General features: G+C 39.1%; 1 protein-coding gene across 1 annotated transcript in view; it reads right to left on the bottom strand.

The window, feature by feature from the left end:
- The window catches only part of LOC127951549 (protein unc-13 homolog A-like), a 66,416-nt gene that overhangs the window by 23,620 nt on the left and 20,550 nt on the right, over positions 1 to 22,246 (bottom strand). The window contains exons 8-22 of the mRNA XM_052549495.1: positions 21,671 to 21,694; positions 20,580 to 20,787; positions 16,670 to 17,656; positions 15,655 to 15,757; positions 14,054 to 14,100; positions 13,544 to 13,622; positions 13,196 to 13,201; positions 12,896 to 12,970; positions 11,668 to 11,887; positions 10,518 to 10,745; positions 9,114 to 9,255; positions 8,217 to 8,386; positions 8,017 to 8,132; positions 6,423 to 6,586; positions 5,439 to 5,592 (exon numbers count right to left, since the gene is read on the bottom strand). Coding sequence (XP_052405455.1) covers positions 5,439 to 5,592; positions 6,423 to 6,586; positions 8,017 to 8,132; positions 8,217 to 8,386; positions 9,114 to 9,255; positions 10,518 to 10,745; positions 11,668 to 11,887; positions 12,896 to 12,970; positions 13,196 to 13,201; positions 13,544 to 13,622; positions 14,054 to 14,100; positions 15,655 to 15,757; positions 16,670 to 17,656; positions 20,580 to 20,787; positions 21,671 to 21,694 — 2,723 coding nt within the window. The remainder of the gene's footprint in view (positions 1 to 5,438; positions 5,593 to 6,422; positions 6,587 to 8,016; positions 8,133 to 8,216; positions 8,387 to 9,113; positions 9,256 to 10,517; positions 10,746 to 11,667; positions 11,888 to 12,895; positions 12,971 to 13,195; positions 13,202 to 13,543; positions 13,623 to 14,053; positions 14,101 to 15,654; positions 15,758 to 16,669; positions 17,657 to 20,579; positions 20,788 to 21,670; positions 21,695 to 22,246) is intronic.

The raw sequence follows: 22,246 nt of genomic DNA, 5'->3' as shown, positions 1-22,246 counted from the left end.
CGACCAGGGTACGCCAACCGGGGAACTCTACTGGGAGAAGAAGGCGCTCACATCCCCGTGTTAGGGGGAATGGCGCAGCAAGCGAGACACCCAGCCAGCCCTTCCCGCCAATTACCTGTTACCCAACACACGGGAGGAAACTGGCTCTACACGGAGGTTGTAAAACCTCGCAAAGGTGTTAGGTGTCGCCCAGCCCGCAGCTCGACAAATGTCTGCCAGAGAGGCGCCATGCGCCAACGCATGGGAGGAGGCCACACTCCGTGTGGAGTGGGCCCTCACCCCCAGGGGGCACGGCTCGCCTTGGGAATGGTAAGCCAAGGCGATGGCGTCCACTATCCAGTGGGCCAACCTCTGCTTAGAGACAGCCTTCCCCTTCTGCTGACCTCCAAAGCAGACCAGGAGCTGCTCAGAGCTTCTGAAGCTCTGGGTGCGGTCCACGTATATGCGAAGCGCTCTTACGGGACACAGCAACGACAAGGCTGGATCTGCCTCCTCCAGGGGCAGCGCTTGCAGGTTCACCACCTGGTCTCGGAAGGGAGTGGTGGGAACCTTGGGCACGTATCCAGGCCGGGGTCTCAGGACAACGTGAGAGTAGGCCGGCCCGAACACAAGGCACTCTTCACTTACCGAAAATGCTTGGAGGTCCCCGACCCTCTTGATGGAAGTGAGCGCGATCAGGAGCGCTGTCTTGAGAGACAGGAACTTCAGCTCAACCGAATCCAGCGGCTCAAAGGGACCCCTCTGAAGTCCCGCCAGGGCAATAGAGAGGTCCCAGGAGGGAATCAGGGGTGTCCTAGGAGGATGTAACCTTCTGGCACCCCTCAGGAACCTAACGATCAGGTCATGCCTCCCCAGGGACCGGCAGTCCACTGCATCGTGATGTGCTGCAATGGCAGCCACATACACCTTCAGGGTGGAGGGTGACAGCCCACGCTCCAGCCTACCTTGCAGGAAAGAAAGCACGACTCTGACCGGGCATCTCCGGGGGTCTTCCCGGTGAGAAGAACACCAATTCGTGAACAGACTCCACTTCAGAGCATAGGCCTGCCTCGTAGAAGGGGCTCTAGCCTGAGTGATAGTGTCTACCACCGCTGGGGGCAGATCACTTAGGTCTGCCGCGTCCCGTCTAGAAGCCACACATGGAGGTTCCAGAGATCTGGGCGCGGGTGCCAAATGGTGCCAGGCCCCTGAGAGAGAAGGTCTCTCCTCAGGGGGATGCGCCAGGGAGGGGCTGTCACGAGGAGCATGAGTTCCGAAAACCAGGTCCGGGTGGGCCAGTAAGGCGCAACCAACAGGACCTGTTCCTCGTCCTCCCTGACCTTGCACAGTGTCTGTGCGAGCAGGCTCACTGGGGGAACGCATACTTGCGTAAAGCCAGAGGCCAGCTGTGTGCCAGTGCATCTGTGCCCAGGGGGGCCTGGGACAGGGAATAGTACAGCTGGCAGTGGGAGGACTCGTGGGAAGCAAACAGGTCTACCTGGGCTTCCCCGAATCGACTCCAGATCAGCTGGACCGTCTGGGGATGGAGTCGCCATTCCCCGGGGAAAGTGAGCTGTCGTGAGAGCACGCTGGCTGCACGATTGAGCTCCCCCGGGATGTGGACAGCACGCAGCGACTTGAGCCACGTCTGACTCCAGAGGAGGAGATGACGGGCGAGTTGAGACATGCGACGTGATCGTAAACCGCCCTGTCGGTTGATGTACGAAACAGCCGCAGTGTTGTCCGAGCGGACCAACACGTGCTTGTCCAGCACTAGCAGACGAAACCGTCGCAAAGCTAGATGCACTGCCAGCAACTCCAGGCAGTTGATGTGCCACAGCAGTCGAGGTCCTGTCCAGGACCCTGAAGCTGCCTGCCCGTTGCATGTCGCGCCCCAGCCCGAGTTGGAGGCATCTGTTGTGACAACAACGTGCCGGGACACTTGTTCTAAGGGCACGCCGGCCCGTAGAAAAGCAAGGTCCGACCAAGGACTGAATAGGCGGCGACACATCAGTGTGATGGTGACACGATGTGTACCGCGGCGCCATGCCCATCTCGGGACTCGGGAGTGTAACTAGTGCTGAAGTGGTCTCATATGAAGCAACCCGAGCGGCGTGACTGCGGCTGCGGATGCCATATGCCCCAGGAGCCTCTGAAAGTGTTTCAGCGGTACCACTATCCTGCCTCTGAAGGAACTCAGGCAGTTCAGCACTGAGTGGGCACGCTCGCTGGTGAGACGTGCCATCATACTCACCGAGTCTAACTCCATACCGAGATAAGAGATTCTCTGCACAGGGGAGAGCTTGCTCTTCTCCCGGTTGACCTGAAGCCCCAACTGACTGAGGTGCCGAAGCACGAAGTCCCTGTGATCGCACAACTCTTCTCGGGACCGGGCCATAATGAGCCAGTCGTCGAGATAGTTGAGGATCCTGATGCCCACTTCCCAAAGTGGGGCAAGGGCGCCCTCCGCGACCTTCATGAAGACACGGGGGGACAGGGAGAGCCCGAAGGGGAGGACCTTGTACTGCCATGCCTGACCCTCGGAAGCAAAGCGCAGGAACGGTCTGTGACGAGGGAGGATAGAGACATGAAAGTACGTGTCTTTCAGGTCGATCGCTGCAAACCAGTCCTGGGGCTGGACGCATTTGATAACGCATTTCTGCGTCAACATCCTGAACGGGAGCTTGTGTAGGGCCCGATTCAAGACTCGCAGAACCAGGATAGGTCGAAGGCCACCGCTTTTCTTGGGCACGATGAAGTAAGGGCAGTAAAGCCCCGTCCTCATCTCGGCTGGAGGGACCGGCTCGATTGCATCCTTCGCCAGGAGGACAGCAATCTCCTCGCGCAAGACAGGGGCGTCCTGGACTGCCACCGAAGTCTCGAGCATGCCATTGAACTTGGGGGGGGGTCGCCGGGCGAACTGAATCGCATAGCCGAGTCGAACCGTCCGGATGAGCCAGCGTGACGGGTTGGGCAGCGCAAGCCACGCTCCCAGATACCGTACAAGTGGCACCAAAGGGACAGTCGACATACCCGCAGTGGTGCAGCGATGGGGAGTCGTGCCGGAAGGCCCAGAAGGCACTGCGTCCTGGGTCATCGCAACCACACTCCCCGTGTTCCCGGAGGAACTGGCCAGAGACGCGTGGAGAGGCGTTGCGTCTCCGAACCGCGACCTCTTGGCCGCTGGCGAAGGGGGCGTCGTGGGTGAGAATGAGGAAGCTGTGCGTCGCTCATTGTCAGCCCACAAGCCTTGCAACTCGGAGGAAGGAGAAATTGCTCTTCCAATGAAAATGTGGGTGCCACTGGCCGTTCGACCAGCGGCGGAACAGAACCAGAAGATTCTCCACCCGGCCCTCCTCCGGGGGAGGGAGTGGCGCTCTCTCCGCCATCTCCTGAAGAGCAGTTCTCCGCATCTCCGAGTTGCCCGTGTCAGGGCCGCTTAGTCGACTTCCTCGAGGACTTTGCAGCCGGGAGTGACACGGGGGGCGCCGCTCTCCTGCGCGGGGCTCGACGCGCCGGCCTCGAAGAACTCTCAGCACGGGGCGGAGCTGGTGTGGAGGACGCAGGGGGGCGCCCTCGGCGACGAGCAGGCTGAGGCACTGCCTGCGACGGAATGGTGGCAACCAGAGGATCACGTCGTGGCAAGATGTGCTGTATGGCCTCAGTCTGCTGTTGTTCTGTCAGGAACTACTGGGCACAGCCCCTGACAGCGTCGCCACACAGGACAGCCTGGGACATGGGAGCATCGAGAAAATGCACTTTGTCAATGTCTCTCATACAGACCAGGCTGAACCTGAAACGGCACTACTGGACCACCAGAGTGGACATCGCTTACCCGAGGGACTGCGTTGTGACTTCCGTCACCCAGAAGGGGGAGGTCAGTCGCCATGCGCAGCTCCTGCATCAACCTCGGGTTGGAGCTACCCTCGTGCATTTGTTAAAGCCTTGGCTTGTTGGGTTTGCAGGATAGCCATGGCATGCAAAGCAGAGACAGCTTGGCCCGCAGCACTGTAAGCCTTGGTAGCGAGCGCGGCCGACAGCTTACAGGCCTTGGGTGAGGGGCGCGGACTATCCCTCCCAGTGGCGGCGTTTTGCGGACACAAGTGCACCGCAATCGCACTCTCCTGCTGGGGAATGTCAACACACCCCTAGCTGCCTCGCCATCGAGGGTAGTGAGGACGGAGGAACGAAATGAGCTGCTTCCGGCCGTAAAAGGGGCCATCCACAACTACATCACTTCCCCATGCACATCCGGGAAGAAAGGAACCAGAGTAAAACGCGGTTGTGAGTCGCGCTCCACACCGAGAACCAATCAAACAGCCATGAGCACACAGGGCTGGCGGTGCATTCACCTCCATCCTGATGCTCACAGCTGCCCGGGCAAGCACGGCTGTCGACTCTGGGTCCAATTCGGCAGTGGCGACAACACCCTAGGGGGGCAGCCCCACCGAATCTTCATCCACAGAGGTCGATAACCCATCCCCCGATGCTGCAATCGACATCTGATCTCCGGCGGCAAACTGAATGACCCGCTGGGACTGCCATTAGACAGCCCAGCAAAATCACCCAGCAGCTGCACAGGACAAACACTGCGGAAGGGGTAAGAGGTCCGTGGGGCGTGGCCCGGCGGAGAAGCTCTCACGGTCACCTTCAAATCTCCCAGAGCACTAACCGGCGGTCCTTTGCTCGAGACAGAGAAACCAGAACGGGTAGTGACAGAGGGGTCTGCTCCCTTCCCTTTAAGAAAGGGGAGACGCGATCACAGCGTTGCCATGGTCACACACGCAGTGCGTGCATGAACCATCCACGAACGCGCCTTCAGCGTGCTGAATGCCCAGACACGGAAGAGAGCGAACGTGGCCGTTGTCAGAGAACAGGAAACGACCGCATCCAGAAGGACGCGGACGAAACGGCGTCTTGAAAAAGACGCGAATCGTCCGCGATTTGCTCTTTTAGGAAATCTGCTCTCTTAGTTGAAGCGCCCAGGGGAATCGCTGAAAGGGACACCGCTGTTTGCGCCGTACCGCCAACCAGAACAGCTTCCCGACACAGCAGATGAATGGCTTTGTGGAGTATAACGGCTTTCATACAACCACTCGGCTCCGAAGCAAAAATCTAATGAGTGGATGCACCTGTCGCCCTATTTATACCCGCTGGCACGGGGAGTGGCTCAGGTGTGTTAATCCACTTGCCAATTTCATTGGCGTTTTCTCTTAAAATCAGAGATGATTGGCCTCCCAAGTGAGACCCCATTTGTCGGTCGACATAACTCGTAGTGACCGACAGATAGGGAACTTATACTGTCACTTTTGATCAATTAGAAATTGCAGCCTTGATGAATAAAAGTATTAACTTATTTTAAAAAAAAATCTTGCTGACCCCAACCATAAGTTTAAGATCTACACACTTCACACTAGTGTTTTGCAGGTCATTTTGAAATGGTTGAAATCTGAACTGACCCCAAAGTTGGAGGCAGCGAAGCGGTCGGAGGCAGAGACGTTGTTGGAGGATTGTGTCGTATGGGCGTAGTAAGCGTTGATGTTGGCCAGCAGTGTGCTCATGACCGCAGGAACACCAGGACACATGTACTTTGATGACAAACATGCAAAATGCCTGAACACAAACACAGAGAACAAGGTTACTTACATTTACAGGACTGAAGATAAACACATTTCCTTTATGCATTCATAATTAAGATTGTAATGCAATGACTGTTAAATAAGAGGTGGACGTTATGACCAAAATATTCACAATATAAGTCATTTTCAAACAAAATCTTTATTAAAATAATAATGGAAGTTATTTTTAACTGAAATCTTTACAATAATAAAAGTTTCAAACTAAATCTTTATCATGGTAAACGTAATTATCAGCCAAAATCTATTCAACAATATAAGTCATTTTGAACCAAAAGCATTTGCATAATTAAATTTTCAACCAAAATCCTAATTAAATTTCAAAATGTACAATATACAATAATAGAAGTAATTTAACTATTAATTAAACTAAAATCTCAACACAAAAGTATTTTCAATCAAAATCTTTACAACAGTAAAAGTAATACTTTAACAAAATATGTTTCACAATACTTGACATTTAAAATAATTTTCATTCAAAATCGATTTTTTTAGCAAAATCTTTACAATAATACACAACAACCAAAATATTTTCCACAATATCTTTCATTCAAAATTTTTACAGTGATTATCATTTTCAACTACAGTAAGGAATGGCCTAACATTACAGTAATTCTTCCTTTTTTTCCCATCACTGTTTCCTGTTAGGAGCTCCACAGGTCAACAACTTTTGACAATTAACATCTACTTTCACTGTTTCCTCAAAGAGGTTCTCTTTCATGCATTCACTTGTTTGTTTGATTGTTTCATTCATTCAAGTGAGTAATGTAATTATCAGTATTGTAAACATGGAGTCGTTCAGCTTACGTCATGGCCTGATAGATCGATTCCACTCCATATCTCATAGCAAACTCATCCACGATCTCCTGCGCCGTCTCATCGAAGTACACTTTCCAGGCGTCATCGCCTTTGGCATCAGGGATCTTCACCACGCCGCTGTTCTGCTTCTCTGTGGTGTAGTGGAAGATGTGCTGCAAAACATCATGGGAAGAGGACTCACTGATTAGTCCTGAGGATGAAGATCTTTACTCTGATTTAGTTCTGCATCACGTCCTAAACAGGTGTGATGAGTTTCCAGCAGTTTAATATCAATAAAAACATTGTTGTTAACTGAAACAAAGATGAAATAAAATGTATTATAAATATTACACAAAAATGAAATAATTTTAAGCTTAAGCATTTAAATTTCTAACTTAGAAAATAAAAAATAAAACAGAAATACAAATAAATTTAACCGAAATACAAAAATGACAAATGCACATAACCAAATTACTAAAAATAAAAGCTTATTATTAATTTTTATATAAACTACACTAGTATATAATTAATACTAAAAGAACACTGGTTTTCAGTAAAGTGACATTTACTTTGTAAAATGACGTAGACAATTAGAAAGTATGTTTTTTCTAATGTACAGTGTGGAGTGTAATTTTAATACCAATGAGCTTTCAGAGTGAGCAGATCTACTGAAAGTGATGCAGCTAAAATATAAATCAATAAACACTCACATTAACACAGAAGAGATAAAAAAAAAAAGATGATTCATGAAACAGCCTTCACAAAAAAATTTGGCAATATTTGATTTTAAGCATCTTGAACTGACTGGATGGTGTAAATATGTTACCAAAAGGTTTCTTAGAACCTTCTGCTAAATTTATTTTCAGCCAAAACATAACATTATTTGAATGTTTATTTAAAAAATTCTAAGAATGTTAAAATGTCCAGATTATTAGAACATTTTTTGACATTTCTTATATTTTACCCAAAATATAACATTGTATAACAGTATTCTAAGTTAAAAAGTTCTCTTGTCGTGGTTATGATGTTAGTTAAAGGTTACAAAAACGTTTCATCCAACATTCTACCAACTTTATTTTGATACAAAACAATGCTACTTGGCCATTTATTTGGAATGTTAAAAATATATTATGGAACATTCAAATTCTGTTCAAATCCTGTGTTCTTTTTGTCATGAGAATGTTATTTAAAAGTAAAATAAAAAATTCTAAGAACATTCATCAAATACAAATAACATCAAAAAGACGTTTGGAGAATGTTGGTCTGAATGTTGTTATGAGAATGTATATCAAATAATAATACTCATAGAAATGTTACATAAACATTAAATTTAAATTTAAATTAAATTAAATAAATTATAAATACATAAACATAACATAATACATAAACATTACTTTAAGAGCATTTTGTTCTAAGACTTTTAAAAACCTTAGTGAAAGTTGTGAGAGTGTTTCTTGTTAGCTGGGTTGATGCATCAAAAAACATACGTATCTAACTATACTGTCAATATGTTTATGAGGGATTTCAATATATTCAATATATGTAAATAGTGGTCGACCGATATATCGGCCGATATTTGGCATTTTTCAAAGTTTGCATGTACCTCATGCAGGCAGGTGTACTGAACGTGGTACGGAGACACAGTCTCCTCTCCTTTGATCTCCACACTGATGTGCATGCGGATCGCTCCGGACACGGCCGACTTATCCGTGCGCTTGTCTGTTCAGAGAGATTTTCATCATTCTTCCAAGATCATATACATAGAGATATAACTAAAATATCTATGCAGCAACTCTGACACACCGAGGTTGTACCAGACGTCCATTTCTCCACTCAGCGTTCGCACTTCTATGATGGTCTGTCCCAGGAAATCATCAGACTCCCGCTTGAACCGCTGCTTCACACGAGACTTGATATCATCGTCCTCGTCCCAGACGCGCACCTTTATCCGGTCGGAAGAGTTATGACACTCACTGCACACCAGAGACACAACCTGGGTTATTATCGGTAATTAAAAACATTTACATGACACAAACATTTTCGTTAAACCAAAATCGGAAAAAAAAATCATTACTTCAAATAAAATATTTTTTTACCGAAACAAACTACATTTATATATATATATATATATATATATATATATATATATATATATATATATATATATATATATATATATTTTACATTTCATTTTCATCTTAAGTTGATGTACTAAAAGACCCAAAACTGATATAAAAATAAATAAAAACTATATAGACATTAAAAATCCCCCGAAAACCAAGAAAAATGCAAGAAAATTACAAAAAAATCTAGCTAAAATTAAAATGAAACCAGGAAACGCAAAAAATTTAATCTAGCTTAAAATATTATAAATATAATATAACTTCAATAACATCTTAGTGGTACTAAAATAACCCTGCTTTAAAAAACCTGTCAGCGAGTGAAAAATTAGGCTAAAATCGAGGATCATGGACAAGACACACCTGAACTAAATGACATAATCAACAGGAGCCAGAAACTTAAGTTACACAGAGCACATGGGGAATGAAAACACAACAAAGCGCCCATTAATATTTATTATTGTAATAAAGCTATTTTTCTTATGTACCTTACGTACCTCATAAAATCAACATACTTTTTTAAAGAAAGAGTTGGATAATAATAAATATGTAATTTAAAAAAGTTCATTCATGAACTCACAAGTGAAAGCTCTCATCCCAGATGGGATTGAGATTGCCGTAGATGGTCTTGGTTCTCTTCTTGGTTTTTCCCACCTGTACTGTAACATACGGGTCACTCGAACCCGTCTTATCCTTCGCCTGCAGACCCTGAGCACAAACCACTAACACAGAGAAAATCATGTCTTTAGAGACGATGCAAACACACGTGCCTGTGCTGGCAAAATTAGTCACAATGAACACATTTTCAGTTACTTAAATTTTCACATCCCCTATTACAATACATTCAAAAGCATGCATGTTTTGTTGGACATCAATTTGAAGTCATAAGAGTCAACAAACTCAATTCTGAGAAAAATCTAATTAATGCTTTATGAAGGTTGATACTCCTTCAAAAGGTTGATACTCCTCTCAGAAATGTACAAATAAAGATCATTCTTAATGTTAAATTAATATTTGGAGCATTGGGATCGCTAGAGAAGGGCTTAATGAGCTCTTTTTTGTGAATTCCCCAAATAGACAATTTTCACTTATTTTGTCTGTAGCTCAAAATTATTCCGTGTGCATTCCGACTCATTTTGCCAGCATGGTTCACATATAGAGGTCAACCGATATTGTTTTTTTTTGCCAGCCGATGACGATATTTTGGAAAGTAGATGGCCGATATAAACCCGATATAAATGTATTTATTTTGATTAATATTTAAGAAATGTTTAAAATGGATAAAAAACACATTTGTAAAATAAACATACTTTAGATGACAGAGTATTTTTCACAAATAAATAAATATTTAATAAAAATATCATTAAAAAGGGAGTAAACACTGTAACCAACAGGGAACTCTATTTAATCCTATTTTTTCAAATAAAGCCAAGGGAACCCTCATTTTACATACAGCACACAGAAAAAATGATATGAATATGACTGTGGGAAAATGCATAAAGCGCAGCTTAATTTGAACACGCAATCATGTGGTCACATGCACACTTCACAAGATCTCACAACAGGACTCGACTAAGTTTGCACGTTTTTCTAATTTAAATTTTCATTAGTCATTCAAAGATTTGTTTAAATTGTATACATGTGTATTTGCTGACGGCAAACAAGAAAGTATAATAATGTTTGCCTTTCTATTACTAATAATATAAAAGCAATCCTTTTAATACTTTTTAGTCTACATTTTAATTCCTTTGTTTAACAGATTTATCGGATTATTAGACAGACTTGTATCCATATTAGACAGAACTATTAATGGCGACAGCGAACAAGAGAGAGTACAAAATAAAAGTCCCCCCTTGAACACATCGGCCAAACAGAAAAACTTATTGGCCGATATATATAAAAAATATATATATATCGGCAGATATATCGGTCGACCACTAGTTACAGATATGCTAATCCCTGATAACTGTAATTCAGAGCTCACCTGTGATGCTGATTTTGGCTGACCACTTCGACGTCCCGTCCAGAACGCTCTGCTTGATTTGTTTCATCTGCGTTCCGTGGCTCGCTTTGGGAACGTCAAACACTTCCTGGATCAGCTCGAAGATCTCGGGTTTGTTGCGCTCGCGGATCTTCATGCGGTCCTTCAGAACCATGATGATGTTCTGCGTTCGGTCTTCAGCGCCGTGCTTCGAGCTCTTCTCAGCAGCCCCTGACCATCACATCCACAACATCAATCATGCATAAAAATTATATCATGTTTAGGATTAAGACCTTTACGTTAAGACGTAGTTAGTGGGGAAGCATTATCTTATGCATAACGGAAAATTCTGTGTTTGGGAAAGAGTTAAAGAGAAAATATGTTAAAATCAAAGGTAGCATTAAGCATTAGGGCTGGCAACATGGCTGAAAAAAACTACATTTTAATTTTGAATTTAAATATGATCAAATTTCTAATTATATTCACATTCAAAATGCATAATTTCAGATAGGGTGAAAAAAAGCTTTAGGCTTTTCTCCTGAGGCCATAAGAGGGGTCATCAAGCAAAATATTACTAATGCACATTTATTCAAAGCATAGGATAACATTACTATCTGTGAAAAAATGTAATGTTGCTTAAACAACTATAAACAAAACAGCATCATGCATATATGCATCATTTAATACAAAGAGTATCACACAGAGTACATTTTTTATTTAAAAAGTTGTTGTAGTGTTGTAGTGTGATGGGGTAAAAAAAACTTGCCATAAAATCTCAAGATCTGTTTTTTCAAAGTTAAACTTGGTTTAATTTTACATGGCTTTCTAAACGGCTACGGTGATAGATGTCCCTCTAGAAAATGTTCAAAATATGTGTTTTGTATGAATGGCTTTGTTTCAGTTTTGACTTAAATGGCATCTTCTCTGCATTGATGTTCCCTTTTCCTGCAATATTTGTAATTAACAAAACAGCTGCGCCGCATTTAGCGGCTTCAATTGGATAAGCTAACAAAAACATTAAAATGCAATGATACACTTAATGCAAACCTAAAATTTGAATGCAACATTCGTGCATTCTAATGTAGATTTTTATTTCAATTTGACAAATATTTGAAAATATTTTTGACAGCCCTAGTAAGCATTGAAATCTCACTCTGCAGGCAGTCGGCGTTGAGCAGGTCCTGGCACTTATCGTGGCACTTGACGCCGCACTCGGAGCAGCGCATGCCCTGACGCGCAATTCCCCACAGCAGACCCTCGCACTCGTAGCAGTAGGTGGGTGTTGTGGCCGTCCACACCTCAAAGTTGTGCGGCGTGGTGCAAGAGATGGGGTAGATCAGAGCCTGCAGTGTCTTCTTATACACATGACTCTTCTGCACCAGCACAAACACACCAGCGTTACTTAGGCTTTTATATATATATGAGCCAATACATTTATGGCTGAACTATATACTCACATGTTTCAGTTTCATGAAACATTTTTAGTATTTAAAGCTATACATTGATATTATATTTATTCAGTAATTTATCATTTGTGTTAAAATATTACTTAAAATTATATATATTTTTTTTTAATCTCCCCACTCATCACCATAACATTTAGTTCATGTGGAAATAAAAAATAAAATGATAAAATATTGTATTTATTCATATTTTCTTACTGAATGCATGTTAGACATATAAAGCTATTAATAATAAATATATATTTTTATATTTAATGGTGTTATATTTATGATTAACATTGTTTTTTAACTCAATTGCTTTTTTATGAGAATAAATCCCCACTCATCAGCATGACATTTATTTTATTAGGTATTTAGTCTTTTTTTTTTCTTAATGCATGTTAAAAATATAAAGCTATTTTATATATATAAATGGTATTAAATTTATTATTTATATTTGTTTAACTATTTTTTCGTCAGAATAAATCTCTACTCATCACTATGACATTTTGTTTATAAAAGAATAAAAAAATGAAATGATAAAAAATACCATTTATTCATATTTGCTTTCCGAATGCATGCAAAATATTCTTTATTAAAGCTTTATTGATTTTACATTAATTTAATATTTTATTTGTTAACATAATTTTTTTTTGTCAATCAGAATAAATCTCTCCACTCATCACCAATGATATTTAGTTTATACAGGAACAAAAAAAAAAATATTTTACAAAATAAAATATTTATTAACTTTTTTCAGTTAACATTTTTTATTTTAAATTTCAATTTATTTTAATTTATTTCAAGTTTTTGTCACTTCAGTACTTCAACTTCAATATTTATATTTTATTTTATTTCAGCATTATAGTCAAAAATATTTTTAGTATTTTTAGTTTTTGTTTTAGTAAGGGCATTCTTGTAGAAAGACTCATCACTGACCAGCTCCTCGTTGTTGAGTGTGCTAGAGGCCATAGCAGACGTGATCCCAGCCTTACGAGAGTTCTGCACTAAAGACTAAAACACCACACGATCATTAATATCTCATAACAATTAGATGAAACAGAGAGAAATGGAGTCTTCACAGAGTTTCACCAAAGAGAAAAATCTCACGTGTGTCTCCTCTTCAGAAGAGATCTCAAGAATGTCTCAGATTTACCAAGACGTTAACTTATAAAACACTGATAATTGTAACATTTACCAAAAGAAAACAATGGTGAATTAATCATTACAAATCCTTACCATAGCCTGAGTCCAGACAGCAGAGGCAAAGAAAAAAGAAAAGACAAAAACTGTTAAAAGAGAAAGTAATGTGTCCCAAACAGCCAATCAAAAGAAAGCACAGACTTTAAGAATGTATTACCCTAATGAAACACTGATACAGTAAATGCATTGACTTCTCAATTACTAAAGTGTGCTTGTCTTACTCTATACAAGGGTGAATTTTACTAATAAGATAATTTTGGTCATTTTTGTACTTCTGAGTTTGTAGTGCATTGTGGTTTGTAATTGTAACCAGTAAACCAATCCGTCCCAATGGAGAGGAACTTAACACATAAACTTTCTGAGGTTTTGCTGTTGGATTCTCACCAGATCTCTGACCAGAGGAATGGTCTTCCTCTTCCTCAGATCAGGCATGCTGTCAATGCTGTACAGCGCTCCACCCATCCTGGAGAAATAGACATAATCATAAGCGTAATGTTGCATGAAAATAACCTCCCTTCCTCAGATGCACACAGAAAATCAGATCCATTCACTGCCTCGTCATCAGCAATATAACCATTATGCACAGAGCAAGATACAGTATGTCATCTCTAATTAATACAGAAGTAGAAATGTTGCTATTTTTGCATTTGTGCATTTGGCAGATGTTTTTAACCATTGCATTAAAGCTATGCGTTTTAATAGTTCATGCATTCCCTAACGGCATGTAAAACTGTCTTATGTTTGTTCAGAAGTCTGAGGAATCAGTATGATTAGATAAACACTTTAATATATAAGTGTGCATTAGACCAATGTCATTCCACTTGACTGACGTCTTTTATTAGTTGTTGATTGCTCTATAATCAGTTTTTGGAGAAGAGTTTGACTTAGACTCACCCTCCTTTACCGAACCACAGCGACTGAGAGTCTGTTTCTCCTCGTGCCTGAGACAAAGAAAGAGAAAGAGAGAGAAATGAATATTTGATCATTTTTATTAGCTGATTAGCTTTGATCAGAGTCAAAATATTTTTTTGTATTCAACACAAACACGGCAACACAACAAAAGTTTACTACAAAAAACCAGGGTTATTGCTTACTTGCTAAAACCATCAACATTTTGCTTAAAATAAAATAAACATTTAACTCAATATATAAATATATATAAACTATTATTTAAATTATTATTAAAATTATATATATATATATATATATATATATATATATATATATATATATATATATATATATATATATATATATATATATATATATACATTTTTTTTTTTTTTTTTTTTTTTTTTGGTCAAGACAACATTTCTATAAATAAAAATAAATATATTAATAAAAATTATAGACCTTACAAAAAAGGCAAAAACACAACAAAATGACAAAAAAATGTAAATTAAATCTTAATTAAATTAAAAACATAGAAAATATACAAATATATAAAATGTATAAAAAACTATAAAAGTACATCACACTAAAATACCACTGCAAAAAAACAGTAGAAAAGCTACTTTCTAAAGTAGAAAAACAACAGAATATCAATCATTCAGTAAACCTCCTGCATAAATATAGCATTTGACTGGCATTAAATATAGTTTTTAACAAAATGTGCAATGTGTTTCAGCAATTTACAAGCAATTATATTTATACAAAAATATTCCGAAACATTTAAAAAGCTGGACTTTTAGAACGTTCATCCAGAAATATTTACAAATATCACGTAAAAGGAACATTTGCAAAACGTTCTTAGATTTATAGATTTTTTAGCTAATGCAGGAATTTCGTGATGTTTTTAATTACTTAAAAATTAATGAATGCCAAATATTTTAGCTAATGTTTTATGCACACAAGTTAAAAACGTACAGAAAACCACTACAGAACGTTCACACCAACAACAACAGACCCACCTGACAGTCTCGTCCAATCATGGGTCATCTGAGCGAACATGCAAATCGCTAAAGCAATGAAAAGAGACTGGAAAGACGACAAAACGGTGGGATACAAACAGACAACAAAAGGATAAAGTGTCGACAGAATAACGCACACAAAAAAGAAGCAAAGAGGACGTGGCAAAATGCGAAATAATCAGGACAGCGGTTAGAATGGCGTTAGCATTAGCATGGTGTCTCATCGCATTATAAGCAGAAAATGTGTACGAAAATATAAAAACAAATATTGTTTGCAAATCATTATACTTCCATAATGTAAATGAAACGGAGAGAAAATGAATGTGAGTTTGCAGTGGTTGTGAAAAAAAATTTAAAAGACAAGCATTTTTTTATTGTGAAATAACACAAACTGAATCTCTCGCAATAACATCAAGAACAGGTATTCAGATATAAACTGGTCAATTGTGATTTCCTGAATTCATGCTGATTTCAAGCATTTCAAGCAAGTAAAAACAAGACATAAATCAACATAATAAACTGATTCTGGGTCCAGCAATAGCGTGATAGCTTAAGCGCTCTACAGAAGCTAGTGAACTGCCTCACCTCCTGTAACTGTTGACGGACTTTCTCAAAGAGTCGTAGCCAGTTCTCCTTAGCTCTGACCGCTGGGTCCACCGGCTCCTTCAACTCCTCCTTCACCGCTTCACTACACAGACAGACAACAATGTTTGCAATCTTTAATGCAACAAAATTAGGCTAACAATTCCCTGGAGCTGTCTCTTGGATTCATCCACACTAGAGTAATTAAAAACAGCTCTAATTCAACCAATAAATGTGGTTTGTTGGCCAAGCTTTTGGGCACTTATCAACTGGTCAGAATGGAAAGACAAGCTGGCTGACCATCTAAACCAGATAAAATATCCAAAAACACAGATTCAGTCATCCAGTAATTGTGGTTTGTGCATTTAAGGTGGCCAAATTAGTCTGGTTTACTGGTTTTAAAGTGGTTTTGGCACTTAAGAGCTGGCCGAGCTGGATAATAAGCTGGTCGACCCTCTACACCAGGTCAAATATCCTACAAAACAGTTTAAAATCATACAATAAATAATATTTAAGCCTATTAGGCGGCAAAGTTTGTCAAGTTTTGTTGGTTTTAAAGGGGTTATGGGCACTTATCAGCTGGCCAGACTGGAAGACACGCTAGTTGACCATCTAAACCAGGTCAAATATCCTAAAGACATCTATTAAATAATCTAATAATTGTGGTTTATGCATTTTAGGTGGCCAAATTACTCTAGCTTACTGGTTTTAAAGTGGTTTTGGGCACTTATCAGCTTGCCAGACTGGAAGACAAGCTGGTTTACCATCTTAACTAGGTAAAATATCCAAGAAACACAGATTTAGTCATCCAATAATTGTGGTTTGTGCATTTAAGGTGGCCAAATTAGTCTGGTTTACTGGTTTTAAAGTGGTTTTGGCACTTAACACCTGGCCAAGTTGGATAACAAGCTGGTCGACCCCCTACACCAGGTCAAATATCCTACAAACAAATCATACAATAAATAATATTTAAGCATTTTAGGCGGCCAAGTTTGTCAGGTTTGTTGGTTTTAAGTACCTCTCAGGTTCAGGTTCCGGTTCCGGTTCCTCCTCTTCGAAAGTAGGAGATGGAGGCGGACTCTCAATCTTTATTTCCTCTTTTGGAGGTTCTTCCATGACAGCGTCGTCTTCTTGAAGTGGAGGCTCCTCCTCCATCGGTGGCTCTACTGAGGGCAGTTTCTCCTCGGTCGGGGTTGGAGGTTTAGGTTCGGGTGCAGGTTTGGAGATGGATGTTGGGGCAGGAGCGGGAAGCTCAGGGGATTTGGTTTCAGGTGGAGGCATCTGTTGGATAGGTGCAGGAGCAGGAGGTTGAGTCACTGGAGGCTGGGATTGTGCTGGTGGAGGTTGGGATTGAGTTTTTGGTGCAGGAGGTGTTGGTGAAGAAGTAGATCCACCCAACCCAAACACAGCAGTCAACGGCTTAGCCATGGCGAAGAAAGACTGAACCGAAGGGATGGGGCCTGAGGACTGCTGTTGGGGCGGTGCTTGTTTTTGGGAGGTGGGAACTTGCTGGTTTGGGGGTTTGATTTGAGGTTGGGGTTGTGTCTTATTGGATGGTTGGCTGGCGTTTTGAGACTGTTGATGAAGCGAGGCCTGTTTCTCCAGAGGGGGTCTCGCGGCTGATGGGACCTCCAGTATTGGGGCGATGCTGGTTGGAGTTGGTGTGAACGAAAGCTCTTGGTCCTCGTCCACCGGATACAAATCTTCATCGACATAGTTGAAGTCCTCCTCGCCCTCGTACATGTCCACCTCTTCTGGATACAGGTCAGCATCTTCTTCCTCGAATAGAGCACCTTCTTCTCCTCCATCTTTACTGTAGGCGCATTCATCGCTGTAGGCGCCCTGCGTCTCGTCCCAGTCCGGCGAGCCCTTGCTGTAGGACACGGACGAGTGGCAGGAGTGGTACGAGTCGTTCTCGTCGTAAAGTTCTCGCTCGCCGTACTCTTCGCTCAGTTGGGAACTGCAGTGACTGAGCTCGGCTGAGGATGCATAGCTCCCGGTCGGGCTGGAGGAGGACGGAAAGTGAGCAAAGATTATGCAGAAGAAGAGAAATAGATCGGCATGCTCTCTGTGTTTTGGGAAGAGTGAAAAAAGTCTACACACATTTTATGCAAACAGTTTGGTTAATTTTGACTTTATTTCCCTGACTATATCCCTTACTGTGTCGGCTAATGTTTAATTTAATTTAATTTATAACCTGAATGCACTCTAAGTCGATTTGGATAAAAGCGTCTGTTAAATTAAATTAAATTAAATTAAATTAAATTAAATTAAATTAAATTAAATTAAATTAAATTAAATTAAATTAAATTAAATTAAATTAAATTAAATTAAATTAAATTAAATTAAATTAAATTAAATTAAATGATGTTCTTCCTCAGTATTTTTGTCTTGTTTTCCAGTACAAATACCTAAATATTCTTAAATCAGTGCATATTTTCTTGAGATGCACAATGACATAAGATAAAAATTCTTATTTTCTAAAAAAAAACTGATTGAGAAGTAAATTTATGGATATAAAAAAATTGGGGGAATTTTTTTTAAATGTGGTCTGTTTATATTAAGTTAATTTCTCTGACATTTTTTAACCCTTTAAATCCCACCCTGTCCTGTATACGGGACGCCTACATTTACCTAACTATATTACAATTAAATCTAATCTAATCTTGACAAACTATAAATCGTTTGAAAGGTCTAAGACTCCCAAATATATATTTTACCAATGTTTTTTGTTAAAAAATTATGTAGGAAAAGTAATAGATTAATTTATGACAAGAGTGCAGCCTCAAAAATCTAAATTATAACTGGAGTTTTGACCTTTGTTTTAAAAAATGACTTGCCTTTTTCTCTATCACATTTTAGAAATCATCAGAAATTATTTATCAACTGAAAACTTAAAATCTCAAAATTCATCCTTTAAAACCCATTTTAGAATCAGACATTGCATTACCATGTAAATGGTACCAAAATCATGTTACAAAATATTTTCATTCATGAATTATAAAAATTTTAGTTTGAATTGTGCACTATAAAGTCTATGTCCAAAAATGTGAGTGAACAGGCTACTACTGCCTTTCTTATTGCAAACAGGGCTGATCCAGGAACAGATCCATTGAGCCCTTTAGCAAGTCATGCTGATGTCAGGTATTTTTATAAATCAATGAAAACTCGTCTGGTTGAATAATGGAAGAGAAACAAAAGAGACAGTCGAATTGAAAGGTCTTTGTGAGGTGAAAAAGTGTAGCAGAAAAAAAGAGCGAGATAAAAGACACGCCGATCAGACATGATGAATGAGTCCATTACTGGAGAACCGAAGAGAAAGAATGAGCAAAATACACACTTTCATACCTGCTGAGAAACACCTTCTCACACCGCATCAAATCACTGTGTCATGATTGTTTCAGGGTTGTTTCATTAATATTAAATAAATCTGTTTAACCAAATGTCTGGCCAAAATATATTTGAAATTAATATGTTGGAAACAGTGTGGCTTAATGAAATATATATGTATTTTTCATATTGAAAATATGTTTTTGTTAAAACCTCCGATTGCCCAAATATATTTCAAAGACACACACACTTACACACACACACAAATAAATTTTAAAATACATTTTAGGTTAAAAAAATAAATAAACAAACAAATAAAATATATATGCTACAAGTTCAAAAGTTTGGGATGACTTGTTATGTTTTTTTAAAGAAGTGTTTTCTGCTCATCAAAGCTGCATTTATTTGATAAAAAAAAAAACAATAAAGAAAAAAAAACAGTAATCTTGCAAAATGTTTTTACAATATATAATAATGGTTTCTATTTTAATATGTTTTAAAATATATTTTATTTCTGTGATGCAAAGCTGAATTTGCATCATCATTACTCCAGTATAAAGTGTCACATGATCCTTCAGAAATCATTCTGTGATTCTTTTTTCAGGATGCTTTGATGAATAAAAACTTAAAAAGAACAGCATTTATTGTAAATATAAATCTTTTCTAACAATATAAATCTTTGCTTTCACTTCTTATCAATTAAACACATCCTTGCTGAATAAAAGTTTTAATTTCTTAAAAAAAAGAAACAATAAAAATGTACAGACCCCAAACTTTCGAACTGTATTGTATATTGTAAAATTTTCTATTTTAAATAAATGCTCTTCTTTTTAAGTTTTTATTCATCAAAGAATCCTGAAAAAAAAAAAAAAAAAAAATTATATATATATATATATATATATATATATATATATATATATATATATATATATATATATATATATATATATATATAAAGCAGCTTTTCAATACTGATAATAAATCAGTATATTATTCTGATTTCTGAAGATCATGTGACACTGAAGACTGGAGGAATGATGCTGAAAATACAGCTGTGCATCACAGAAATAAATTTGATTTTAATGTATATTAAAATCGAAAAACGTCATTTTACATCATCATACTTATATTTCACAATATTATTATTTTTCCTGTATTTTTGATCAAATAAATGCAGCTTTGATGAGCAGAAGAAACTCCAGTAACATTAAAAATCATTCTGATCCCAAACATTTGAACAGTATTGTTCCACAATTGTTTCCACAAGCTTTATAATATAAATATATAAAAATAAATATTAATGTTTTATACTTTAAAATACATATAAACAATATATATGTATATATGGAGGAAAATAAAAATATATAACTTTTTTTTTTTTTTAAACATATTTTGGGGGGATATCATATAGGCTCTACATATAGATTTTTTTTTTGGGTTACTGAGATGTTTCTGTATGATTCCATGTGGAATATGTTAGTAACACAAACAGAAGCCAAGCAACACAATACCAAAGGTCACGAAGGCTCTGGTTAAGGCACTGTTAGAAATCTGCTGGCGTTACGAGCACAGGACTAGTAGTTTCTCTCTCATCTCACCTGACGCCCCTCGGGTGATCGTAGTCCAGGTCGCAGTTGTTGGAGCGTGTGTATGGGGCACGGGGACCGCGGTGCTGGTGGCTCATGGGATACTGGTGGACCGAGGCGTTGGGTTGTGATGTGGTGTAGTACGGCGGTGGGATGCTGTTACTGGTCTCACTGCGGTAATCACTGTCTCGGTCATCCATCGCGCTGTCTGGATCATTGTCTACACACACACACACACACACACACACACACACACAAATCAAAGACACGTTTGGGTTTATTAAAACGACTATTCAAATCTGTGACGACCTGGTGTTGAATGAACAGACAAAAACATTGGTCAATTTTTATAACATGCCTTCTTATAGACTACTGGAAAGAAAACTCCTTAAAATACACATTTGTTTTATTACACTTTATCTATTTGCTTCAGTATTTTTCAATTGCAATGCATATCTTTAAAGGCCATTTCTCAAAAAAACTTTAACGTTTTATTCCTTTCTGTATACTGAAGGAATTAAGAGAACAGTTTGTTCACATTTCACTGATTTTATATTCCAACATGATTATTTTTATGGCTTTTTACAGTTAAAAATAAATAAACGGTGTAAAAACTGTTTAACTCTGATAATTAAACAAGAATTTTGAACCTGGCTTTATACAATGTTCAGATTTCCTTTCTGAAATATTCACAAATTAGTGCGTGTTTGATTAGATAAAGCCTTGTTTGCATATTTAAACATTTCAGAAAACATGAAATACAAACTAAACTAAAGTGACAGAAATATGGCATATAAAAGAAAACAAATCCAAAATATGTGAATCTGTGGTAAAATAAAAATGCATACTGATCAAATAACTTACTGCCTTCAACAGTAAACATTTTGTAAATGAACGTAGTTTTGTGCAACGAAAGGCAGATGATTAATCGGTTTATTTGTGGAATATCTGTCAGTGTGATAACTGTGTCAGCCTTCACATAAAGCATAAAGCAAATGAAACATGAGTGTGTTTGTTTATCAAGCACATTTAATTCAATGTAAAACCAATAGGACAGCAGATGTCAGATTAATAAGTTGATGATGACAGATATGAAAACTCACTCTGCTGGTCGCCCCACCAGTTACCTGTGAGAGACAAAAGAAGACAGAGAATTACCCACAATGCAGTGTTCACGTTTAACCTGAGTTTGTGCTGAAAGTGTTTCCAATGACAACAGTAAAGCATAAGGGTAAGCAAAGGATGACATAATGCTGATCATTTTTGATACAACATTTATATCTATCAGTATATTGCTATTAAAATAAATACTAGACATACCCATGCAGATTTTCTAGATTAGATTTGTACTTTCCTTTTCAATATTTTTAAGATAAAAATAAATAAACGCACTTAAGCTAGTAAACTATGTCATACAGTTCATATTTCAAATAAATGCAGTTCTTACAATTTTCTATTCATCAACAAATCTTGAAAAATAAATTGTGTCACAGTTAAAATAAATAAAATAAATTAAAATAAAACTGCTTAACTTTTTTATAACATTGGTAATAATCAGACGTTTCTAGAGCAGAAAACCCCAATTCCAGACAAGAATCTGTGATTTGTTAATTCTCTTTAACTTTTATTTAATTGATAAAAGTACAAAGAAAAGATGTCCAAAGTTTTCATTGACTAAC

The sequence above is a fragment of the Carassius gibelio genome, chromosome B2 (assembly GCF_023724105.1).
Source record: "Carassius gibelio isolate Cgi1373 ecotype wild population from Czech Republic chromosome B2, carGib1.2-hapl.c, whole genome shotgun sequence".
Classification (NCBI taxonomy): domain Eukaryota; kingdom Metazoa; phylum Chordata; class Actinopteri; order Cypriniformes; family Cyprinidae; genus Carassius; species Carassius gibelio.
The sequence above is the reverse complement of the archived record's forward strand: the minus strand, read 5'-3'. Positions and strand labels throughout refer to the sequence as shown.